The sequence below is a fragment of the Leiobunum rupestre genome, chromosome 2, assembly GCF_980474605.1.
Source record: "Leiobunum rupestre chromosome 2, qqLeiRupe1.1.hap1, whole genome shotgun sequence".
Taxonomy (NCBI): domain Eukaryota; kingdom Metazoa; phylum Arthropoda; class Arachnida; order Opiliones; family Sclerosomatidae; genus Leiobunum; species Leiobunum rupestre.
This window is the reverse complement of record NC_143385.1, coordinates 7,999,649-8,011,726: the sequence shown is the minus strand read 5'-3', so window position 1 is coordinate 8,011,726 and position 12,078 is coordinate 7,999,649. Positions and strand designations below refer to the sequence as shown.

Sequence of the window (12,078 nt, the reverse complement as noted above, 5' to 3'; positions counted from 1 at the left end):
TTAAAAGATTTGGTGTCAAACATTGTTTCTAAATTGATTTAAATTTAAAAGAAAAACATCTGAATTATGATCTAAATTCTTCTGTTGCTCATCCAATGTGGTTGACTAATGCAACAAAATTAATTAAATTATTCTGAGATAAATTAAGTTTACATTCTGATGTTACCTCTGAAAATCTCTACACTAATTGCCCTGGAACTAGTTATTTTCAGCAGCAATTTTTGAGGCTCACGCAGAAGAGCTTTTTCTTACTAATAATATCACTTAGTTTGAGCACGAATGTATTTATACTTAGAAAGAATGATTAGATGATTCCTGGTCTAATATACCCTCACCGCGAGAAGGTGGGAATTTAAAACATCACCAAAGTGTGCTTCATTGCTGTGGAAGTCATAAGTTTTAGAGGGCAATGAGTTACTAGGCTGGTTTGATGTGTTTAGGGGGAAGGAGCATAAGTGGGATTGTCAGCATAGTCATTCTCCCTGAGTATAAATACCTTCATCTGAGAAATCAACAATAACTGTTTTTCAGCAGTGTTGTAAAAAACCAAAAACTATTTCATATGAATTATATTTAATTTTTCTAAAACTTGTACATTTTGAAGGTTACACCAATGTAGTGGCTTTTAATAGAAATTTATATTACACACAAAGCGTTTTACAAATATATTTTGTGTTGTCCTAAAGAATGGCAAAATTTCATACTAGCAATGCTACAATTCAACATTTTTTCATCTACCGGGATTATTACACTCCTATCTTCTTTGACCAATACAATAGATATGACGGAGTCATTTGCCTGAAGTAAAAATATTGGATTGTCACTCCAAGAAACCTTGTAATTTACACCTTTAGGGGATCAATTCTTAAATATCTGAAAGCTAGAAATATAGAACAATAATTTTTAGGCCACAGATTTAAAGTTCATATTTAACAAAATCATAAACAATTGATCTATAATATCAGAGCTGTTTTCAAGATGGCTCTGCTTCAGTATCACTCCGACTAGAGGCTGCAGAGCTAGCTGCAATATTAGCAGAAGCGGCAGTTGCTAATGTTGACAAATGGGACAACTCTTCTGAATAGTAGTGTGGAGTGTTTAAATAGTCCCTCAAAGTTCTTGGCAATGGCAGAGAGTCAATAAGATCTCTTCGAACAGACTTCAGTATTACAAACCTTAATAAGAAAAAGAAAGTACATAAGCTTTTTCTACTAACTTTCCAACATTCCAGGCAAAAAAATTAAACATTCTACAGGAATCAGAGGTTCCACCAAAGCCTGGGATTGTAGAGTTTTTATACCCAAAATAATGATAATTTATAGAACACTGAAAATTGGTCAATAATGAAAAGCCTATTCTCTTAAGGATAGTGTCAATATTTTTATCTTAGATAATAATAATAATAATAGATTTTTATTGCATCATCTTATAAGTTTACAACTTCTTTACATAAGAGTCCAGTTACAATTAAATTAAAGATACTTATCCAGTTCTTATGTATAGTATGACATGTAAAATTGCTTCAACCATTTTAAATCAAGTCTCTACAAAGAAATCTAAAGAAGTTCGCTACAACTAGATAATATAATTAATCCTTTAATACAATGCAACACTGAGCAACATTTAACTCAAGATTTTTATCTGTAACGGCTAATGCATGCAGGATAACTTAGGCACCACAGTACCACCTTACTAGTTTTGGTTATAAAATAATTTCAGAAACTTTCATGTAGTTTATATTTTAAAATCAAAAGTTATCAAATTCCCACAAAAATGATTACAAATTGCATAGTAGGCTACTATTTAAATTGATAAAAACGGTATTCCATACCTCTACTTGGAATGCTTATCACGGCAGATTTTCGTCTCGATGAGTCTGACAGTTTTTTTGACGTCACTATGTTAACTTAACAAACAACTATGTGAGAGGGGAGGGCGCAAAGGGGATTTTTTTCTCTCTTAGTCGTGGCCAAAGCGATCTTACCATACCTGATACAGCAGGATAAGCATTCCAAGTAGAGATATGGTTTCCTGATGCAAACAATTCCAATTACAAATATTAAAAGATCTGAACTATACAAAGTGATTTTTTTTGCTTGAAAAAGTGATTTTTTACAAAAACTATGTTTTCTAGAAAGTTATAATTGGTACTGTACATTATACGTGCCGGGGACACTTTCTACCAAAATTGCATCTAAATCTAAATATATTTTCACGTTTTTTGAAAATTTTAATTTTAACCGCTAGGTGCTATAAGGGTGGGGTGGCGGAGTGGTTAGCACTTTCGCCTCGCAGCAAGAGGAGCCGGGTTCAATCCCAGCTTGTGGCACTGGGAGAAAACTCGGAACAACTCCTTCTGCGTTGAGTTTGCAAATTCTCTCCCCACTGGTTTAAGGGGTTTTCCCCCGAGTTCTTCGGTTTCCCCTTCCATAAAAACTTGTCTAGGTTAACGGTAATAGTTAGTGTAGGGAGCTGTTGGCTCGATCTCGTGGCATGCAGGGCTTGCCACCACCCTCCTACGCATTGTAACCCGGCCACCTGAATTAAGGGCTTCAAAAGTCGCATGATGACTTAGGCCTAAGGTGGTGTCTTGGGTATTAGCCTAGCTGATTTTTAAAAAATTAAAAAAAAAAAAAAAATTGTCAATGAGAAAATTGTAGAGCATCACCGAAAACGAACAAATAGCGTCTTTTTCACTGACAAAATACCACTTGAAAAAGTGACAAGTTGGGCAAGCTAAAATAACTTTTTTTGAATTCCATTGGGAGAGTAGTGTATGAAAGTCAGAAATTTGTTAATCTGGTGTTTAATGCAATTTCAATTTGGGCGCTTGAATGTTTGGATTGGTCTAGTTGGAAACCGGTTAATTGGTCTAGTATTCTTACCGCAAAATCTAAATGGCCAGAGTTTAGATTTCTTGAGAAATGAGCTAGAACAACAACTTGACAAACTGCCGTTGGCGCAACACTGTGGTTTCAGCAAGACGGTGCCCTGCCTCATTACCACAGAGCCCCTGGAGATATTACCTAAACAACGAATTTCCACCACGATGGATAGGGAGAAACGGTCCCGTACACTGGCCAGCAATGTCGCCCGATCTAACTCTGTTGGATTTCTTTCTTTGGGGCTTCGTCAGGGACAAGGTGTACGCCACTCCGGTTGAGACCCTTGAAGAGCTGCGTCAACGAATTGTAAGCGCTTGCCGGGAAGTAACCCCGGAAATGATTCAAGCCGCCTTTGACAATATAATTGTTCGCGCCCAAGCCTGCATCGCAGCCGAAGGTGGTATTTTCGAAACGTACTTATAAATTGTTTGTAAGTAGATAAATAAAATGTCTTTTGTTTTTCAAAAAATTCGCATTTTTCATCCTACGAAATTAAGTCGTGTAATACCTTCTTCGCCATTGTCTCCTGGATTTTCAATGGTGTTTATTTTAGCTTGCCCAACTTGTCACTTTTTCAAGTCGTATTTTGTCAGTGAAAAAGACGTCTATTTTTTTCGCGCCAACGCTTATAGTACCTAGCGGTTAAAATTTAAATTTTCAAAAAACGTGAATATATTTTTCGATTTAGATGCAATTTTGGTAGAAAGTGTCCCCCAGTACAAATTTCAACTTTCTCGAAAACATAGTTTTTTAAAAAAATCACTTTTTCAAGCAAAAAAAACACCCTGTATAATAGTCATAACAACTTTAGAAGATAGACCATTTAATTAAAATACACAATATACCTGCACATATGCTGAAGTGATTGCACTTGTTTAAATCTGGATACTGGGTGAAGTAGTTGTACTCTCATAGGACCTAGAACAGGCCTGCGATGCAGAAAGAAGAGATACCGTCCACTTCTTGAATGTTCAACTGCATTCTCGATGAAATCTACTATAGTGTTACTTCGAAATTTTTGTTGACAACCAAAACTAAAATTTCCTAATGGCATAAAAAAATATTACAGTTTTAACAATTTATAAGGACATAATAGCTCCTCAAATATGTTGAATGAACTAAATTGTTTAATAATTTTTCCATAAATAGATATTTTTAGCAGAAAGTTTGAACTTGGATAAAAACCTTCAAACATAACTTAATCCAACCTCAAAATTTAACAAACAATGATCATTTCTAGGGGTAATTTGTAATTCTTTGGGTGAAAAAGGTTTTATAATTAAAAACTATGAAGTACATAGGTTTCTGAAGTTAAAAATTAGTAATTAAATATTCCTACTTCCACTATTGCTTTAAATTTTTTCTATTAGAGGCAGTTTGTTTTGATTTCCGTAGATTGGGCCATTGACCAAAGTGGTGGTGCCCCATTTAGAGGTCAATTAAAACAGGGACATTTTAGTGCCACAAATTTTCTTGAGCAAGTACAAAACACTCTTCATATCCCTCCATCAGGAAAAATATGCATAACAGCGCCTCCACAAGTGCTAAGGTATCGCAAAGAGCAGCCATGTTTAAAAATCTGTAGACTCAAAAAAACCCAACTCAGTTTTTTCTGAGAGGGATGGAAACTTAGTGTTTTTGCATTTTAGTTGAGGTTAAATGTTACTGTATTAATAGTAATTTATAATAATTAAATATTTAAACAAGGTTTCGTATAGTATCAGTACAAAAAGAAGCTAATTAGTAATTACTAATTACATTGTTATTTCAAACAAGTGTCTAAAAGAAAAATACCAACATACCATGGTCATGTTCAATTCGCACATGTCGAACCCAGCCATTCAATTTAAAAGTTAAACTGAATATATAATGTTCATCAGAGCTATCTCTAACGACGAATGCTCCATCAGGTTCATTACAAAGGAGCTTCTCTGCGGTTTCACCGCTAATTGGTCCCCAATACCAGCCGCACTAAAAATAATTAAAATATTTTTTTAATAACAGAACTAAAAACACATAACTTCAATGAGGGTTGGAAAATAATTACGAAAAAAGGAAAGGTACTTATCAGTTATCACGATACAAAACGAACATAATAACAAACTAATTTTCTAAAATATGAACCAAATAAGGAAGAATGTTAAGCATTATGAAATCATTGTTTTATTTTGAACTAAATTATCCCAAAAGCTGACTCGACGTGTATTAAATTTTAAGTACTGTACATCAAATACACCAACTTTCGACCATTTTGTGAACTACCCCTAAATAGAAAATATTTAGGCTGATAGTGCTTTTCCCCAATTTACTGAAAATAGGGTACTTTAAGGACCAAGTGTTTATTTTGGAGATCATGAATCAAAGAAGGGACTTCTAGGTATTATAAGCCGGGAGTAGAACAAGAGACAAAAATTCAGCCTCTTTCTCTTTATGCACCAACACACAAGAGGCGCCTCATGAATGTTGGAAAAATTACGCTGTACATGCACCGTTTTTTGCGCAGTCTACCTGATTTTTTTTCATGATTCCCGATCCGTTCACCGACTAGTCTTAAAAAAAAATCAGGAAGATGGCGCTAAAAATGGTGCATGTACGGCATAATTTTCCAAACATTCACGAGGGGCCTCTTGTGTGTTGGCGCGTAAAGAGAAAGCAGCTGAATTTTCGTCTCTCCTTCTACTCCCTGTTGTAAGGACCTGGTGGTGGCCTAAAAACCGAGTATGAAAGGAGAATAAGTAAAAACTTACATCTTTAACTTTTTCAATACTGGCTGCGTAATCCATGCTTCTAGTCCTACTATGTGTGCTAATGTAGTTATCAGACAAGGTAGAGAGAGCGCTTAAAGAACTCGAATCTTCATCGTCTCTAACGCAAACAGTGGGCTCATGCAATAAACCATTCTCATCCACTGGTAATGGAGGCAAAGCCCGATTGGTGAAAGGGCTAGTATTTGGACTAGGTTTACTATCGGATTCGCTTACATCTAGAACTTCATTATCTGTAGATGGAAGAACTAGGCCATTTGAAGTTTCCATGTTCTGTTCCGAATGACTGGTTTCCGCCTTCCCAAAAGAGTCTAGTTTTTTCTTTGTAGGAGAGTGAGAGTTACGTTTCAATCCAAACAAGCTTGAAATTGCGGCTTTCATTGTAACTGGAAAACTGTGACGATGATGGTAAATAGGTTCGCTATTAGTGGTATGCTGTTTGTTTTTAGCAGGGGTACATTTCTTGGACTTTCTTGGTCGGAAATAAACTCTAAAAAACTGACGACAAGGAGATTTCTTAGTCTCTTCTTCAGGACTAGATTGTTCTAACACCGCAACATCTTGTTTTTTGCTATTAAAGCATGAAGAATTGTTTTTGACTTCTTCTAAAGTCATGTGAATTGGTTCAGAATGTTCTTTGAAGTTACAGCCATGAGTTAAGTGACCATTTGAAGTAGGTACACTTTGTTCATTACAAATCATAGTTTTAGTTTCGCAAAGTTTCGATGTGGATTGACTAGAATCCTTGTCTTGCTTAATCATAGTTCTACAATCTTGGTGTTTTAACTCCCTTCGAGAAAAAAGTGAACTACTTGTACTAGAATTTTCTAATACATCAGTCATACTTCTTGCCCAACTTCGCATTGGATTTTCATTTTCAGCTAAATGAGACGCCACTATAGAGCCATTTTCCAGAAAAACTGGGTCATCTGAATTCGGCGAAGCAATTTCTAATGACCTGCTGTAAAATAGTGTCCTAGCTCTTGCTTCTGTTGTTCTTACGCTGCGTGAATGTTCTTTAAAAGCTGAAGAAGGACCACTGTTTTCCTGCAAAGACGGTTGTCTTTCTAGAGCTTGCTTTCCATTTGATTCAACACCTTCCCCATCATTCGACACATTGATTGCACCACAACTGGGTCTTACAGCCCTAGGCTTAACAACTGTAGTGAAATGAGCAGATGGATCACTCTGAGAACGAAGTGATTTGTAAGAAATAGCTGAGGCTAAGGATAAACAAGCATCAGCTTCACTTTGAGTTTTTTCCCTTCGTAGACGAGCAGTTCTTGGTGGTCTTATGGGAGGAACTGGAGACTTAAATGTTTCGCAATCTTCACTTAATCCAAGAGACATTGTAGATGGAACATAATATGAGCTAGATGTACAATCATCACTTAAATATTCATCTGTGGCTCCTGAAACATTCTCTTCCTTTGTCAAATTATTAGAAGCGTTGCAGAGAGAGTTTAGTTCTACTGTTAGGTTATGGGTGGATCCATTGGAGCTACGGTTAGTGTTATTTAGGAAAATGGACGGGATTTCACAATTAATATTTGGATAAACTTGACCTTTTTCACTATCAAATTTACTATTTACACCATTGTCTGTTGCAGTTTTTGATTTGTCACAAAGAGATGAGCTACACTTATCAGTGCACAGGCAGTCAATTGGACTACTTGGCCTAGAAGGTTGATCCATTTCTAATCCAATTGGCCCTATATCTCCATTACACCACTGAGCATTATGTAACACTTCTTGGTCATTAGTGAACTTCAGGTGAATTTCAGAATCTTTCGTTTTATTTTCAGAAAGATTATTTACTTTAATGGCTCTAACAGTCACTAGACTGAATTTTACATCACACGATTTATCATCAGCCATAGTAATATCACCTTTTGCTTTCACAGATATGTAAGGCTCGATAACGTGATAAGGCCATGAACATTCTATATTACCAGTACAACATTTACATTTCATCTTTCAAGTTTATATTACCTAGTTCACCACTTGCATTGATTTCAGTCCAGTTTAAAAGTATTTCAATAAACATTACTTATATTATACAATGCTGTACAATTACATAAAAGTAGTGTTGTATTAAATTAGGCCAAACAACTAGTCAAATATTAATGGCTGCCAGCCAGTTCAGTTTGGAAATTGCTGTTTGCCGAATATGAGGAGTAATAAAAATAGGAGTTACGGTACGATTTGGCCAAATAAATATAATATGCAAATAAAACGTGTCTGATAACCACAGTAAGCGGAACCTGTCATGATTACATTAACCTTGTTATGACTTGTTAAGATCCTAGGCCTTTGCGTAGATGAAAAAAATTAATTGGATTTTTCAGTAATTTTTCTTCACTTCATAGTTGAAATAATACTTTTTTTTTCAAAGTATAACATTTGAGGAGTTATTAACTTGATTATGTAATGAAAAAGCACTGGACAAAAAGTAAATACTTATATTAAAACCAAAATCCATAATGAGTTCAGTACGAAGATTTGATTATATTGCAATTTTGCAACAGAGTTGCCAGTCTTGGTTAAGTACTTTTCCTGCTTCAGTTGCTATAATTTGCGCCCCATAAATCAGTGGTTTTTACACACAATCAGCTATGGGTATTTTTGTTAAACAGACACTCGGGCTAGCGTGTTTTTGGGCAGTACAATTTTCGCTCCTTTTTTGAGGGGTGAAAATTGTTCTCTTCTCATTTTCATATTGCGCTTTTTAAAAAGAAATGTTAACGTTCAGTAGATGCTTAAATAAAACCTGTTCAGCAGCTTGCCTAGAAGTAGAAATACAGAGTGCCAGGATATACTTGTAAAAGCGTTATATTTTAAAGCGCACTGCTCAATATTTCAATATAGAAGGGCTCGTTCAATTTTGCACGCGCCTCCTGAAAGAAAAAAATTCGTGCACACTTTCAACTTTAGTCTTACCATATGTAACATAATCACTCATAAGTATGCAATAAAAGCATTTTCGTTAATGAAACCTTGTTCACGGGATATGACGTAAATTACGTCACTTACAACTCTGTGACGAATTACGCGTCATCCACTTTACTGATGGGAAACGGAAGTTAGTGAGAATTCCTCGCGCGTTTCTGGCTTTGCCCATGTCAAGTTTAGTTCGTGCCTCGCGATCACATGATTTCATTTCCATGGGAACCTTTTCAATAGCGCAAGGATTATATGCATTTTTGCATTTTTGGGTCCGCTTAATATATGTTCCGCGTGAAACAAGGTCTCATTTAATTTTTTTCAATGGAAATGTTATACAGAGGCATACTTATGAGTAATTATGTTACATATGGTCTTACAAATAAAACTAACATAAACATGTGACTATTTTATTCAGTGACTCGCGCATGCGCGTAGGGGAGGAAATAAATATAGAGCGGAATTTATTGAAGCGCCGATAGACTCATAAATCATAATAGCTAAGCCCCTCCCATCCTAAAGACTAAGGCTAGACTACCTAATGCAGTTCGATATTCATGGTGGAAAAACTTGAAATGTTGAAATTAATACATTCACGGTCACTTTATACTTAAGCAAAGTGTATAATAATCTGTTTAGATTAAATACCGTTATAAGGAAATATAAACTAAGTTTTATTACAAGTGAAATAGGTACATTGGAGTTGTAAATAACGGCAGTCCACGCGTCAAAAACCCCTGAAAAAAATCACGGGACTCCTAAAAAAAGGTCTTTAGAAGGGGGTAAAGAGTTCACGGGACTCCCTCAAATTATTTCATTTGTGTATAAAGAGGGATTTACATTTTGAAAACCGGCTCCATCAGCCAACCTCTTAGAGCGTGCGCGATTTACGAACCTTTGTTCTATGTAAGAGAACTATCCCTGTGAGTTATTCTTAATCCATGTGTATACTGACCGCCACTATTTCAGCTCTCCGAATATTAGTCGGACTCCCCACGGAGCTAGAGCTCCCCTATCTACTTATGTGTGAAGTCTATAGAAAATGACAATGACCAATGAAAATTTGGAAAACTTGGACTTACCAGGGAAAAACCTCTTTTAACTTAAACAGGTGTGGCCCGTGTGGGGAATAATTTCCATACTTCGTTAGTCTAAGACTAACGAAGTATGGAAATTATTAGTCTATAATTAATAGTCTTGCTCTGTATTCCATTTGGAACAGTAATTGTAACCATAGAAATCTCATAGGTAACTAGAATGCTGCCGCCTACGGCCGAGCTTGACGCCAGTTCGCCTTGAACCTTCAGCCAATGAGAGGCCGTAGAGTGGTTCCGCCAAGGAGGATAATAATCCTCCTTGGTTCCGTTACTATAGCGGGAGATAGGTGACGTCATTCTCTCCAGTGACATTAAATTCTTGGCAGAACCGCTCTTTGAGCTCTGATTGGCTGAGATCTGGCGTCGTCTGCCACGGCGTTTGGGCCATTTGCCAGTTACACGGCAGCATTCTAGTTACCTATGAGATTTCTATGATTGTAACAGTGCCATTGAATACCAAAATTTTGCTTTATTAAAATGAATAAAGGTAGAAAGAAAATTAAGCTCTATGGGTTTGGAATGAAAACTTTAATGGTTAAATTAATAGTGATAATATTTACGAGCATTTTAATCGATTTTAATTTACCCGATCACGATTATATATGAAAATATGTAAACTTTGATGCTGTAGTTTGATTACTGTTGTTTCTTTTATAATTACCATAAAAACTTTATAGGCTTTGCCTGGTTAGCCTGTTAGGTGCCACTTATTTTCGAATATAATATGGATAAATAAAGAGATATTAAAGAACATATAAATTTAAACGAGGGGGGAAGAAAGAGGGAAGAGTCCTGGACTCGTCGAAAAAATAGATCGGCGGAGGGGTCCGGGTCCAGTTGACTCTCTTAAAAATAAACACTATTTACATTTACTATAGCGGGAGATAGGTGACGTCATTCTCTCTGGTGACATTAAATTCTTGGCAGAACCACTCTTTGAGCTCTGATTGGCTGAGATCTGGCTATCGTCTGCCACGGCGTTTGGCCCATTTGCCAGTTACACGGCAGCATTCTAGTTACCTATGAGATTTCTATGGAGGGGGAAGTCCAAACTGCCAGTTTCTAATTTCCAACTGGCTTATATCGAAAGCTTTCGTCTTTTGTAGAACAGGTCGCGCCATTTATTGAACTATGTCAAACTAATATTCAAAATATCACACAAAGTATAAGTAATATAAAGAATGTATTGAAGTTACTAATAATATTTCAGCATAGAATTAACCCCTGGTACCATCCTCACAGCTTCTGTGGAGCAAGTTCGTCTGCTTTTAAGGCGCATTTCAAGGTCATACAGGGGGTAGAAACGTACGCGAAATGCGTTGTCTCATGCGATTCCCTAGTGGGAGAGGTGGGGGTGGAAGCAAAGATAATTTAAACACACGATTCGAATACTGAGAGCTTTCCCATTGACGGTTTTGTTACGAAGCGTTTACCCTTTTCCGGCATGTGAAGTGGGTAAACGCTTGTTGGCATTAGATAATAATTACAAACAAACTGGTTTGAATTTCGCGGGTCCATAGACTTTAAACACATTTTGGTGCATGCATAACGCCATCTATATCTTGATTGTATATATGTTGTGTATGCCACGGGGAGGCGATCAGGCTGCTTGACAGTCTTTTTCACTTTGTATTATTCCTTCTTTTGACAAATAAAGCCGTTATATTTTTCCATTTTACGATATCGTCTCTAAAAACTTTGCGACATGACAAAATAACAGGTTATGGGTTCAGCAAGCTGTCCAATGCGCTAAGAAAGAAAAAGAGACGACATTTACGTAAGAAGAAGAGCGTAATTTAATAAAAGGGACGAATTTATTGAAAGGTTTAACAAGACAAGGCCCGAGCAGAACTAAGGGTTCGTACTCAATTATTCATTGGGGTCATTCATAAAGATCGAAGAAGAAGAGATCTAGTTATAAAGAAATTGATATATAACAGAAAGATAAGCAGAAATGGGAGACGAATATAAAATGGAGAAATTAAACTCTAAGAACTACCGACACTGGTCTATGAGAGCACAGGGATTGCTAGAAGCTAAAGGATGTTGGGCAGCTATAGAACCAGGGTATGAAGGTGAATTGACAACTGCACAAAGGAGTTTAGATCATAAAGCTAAAGCAACGTTGTATTTGATCCTAAACGATGAAAGCCTTGATGATATTGTTGAGTGCGAACGAGCTAAAGAAATATGGGAAGCGTTGGAAAGCATTCACACTACCTACGATACGTGGCACAGGTTATTATTGTTAAAGGAATTTGTAAACACAGTGAAGGAAAAAGGCGAATCTATTGGGGACTATTTAACACGTCGAAATGCCACTTATCACAGTTTGAAGACCGCAGGATTTGTATTTGCAGAAGTAATACTAGCAGGTTTGGCAGTGCT

General features: G+C 36.4%; 1 protein-coding gene across 1 annotated transcript; it reads right to left on the bottom strand.

The window, feature by feature from the left end:
• Window positions 1–556: 556 nt before the first annotated feature.
• Window positions 557–8,126, bottom strand: Socs16D (Suppressor of Cytokine Signaling at 16D). The gene is made up of 4 exons (XM_090165347.1): window positions 5,633–8,126; window positions 4,688–4,856; window positions 3,731–3,929; window positions 557–1,175 (listed from the first exon to the last, which is right to left on the bottom strand). The coding sequence occupies exons 1-4, from the start codon at window positions 7,622–7,624 to the stop codon at window positions 974–976; spliced, it is 2,562 nt and encodes an 853-aa protein (XP_090021473.1). The 5' UTR covers window positions 7,625–8,126; the 3' UTR covers window positions 557–973.
• Between the last annotated feature and the right edge of the window lie 3,952 nt (window positions 8,127–12,078).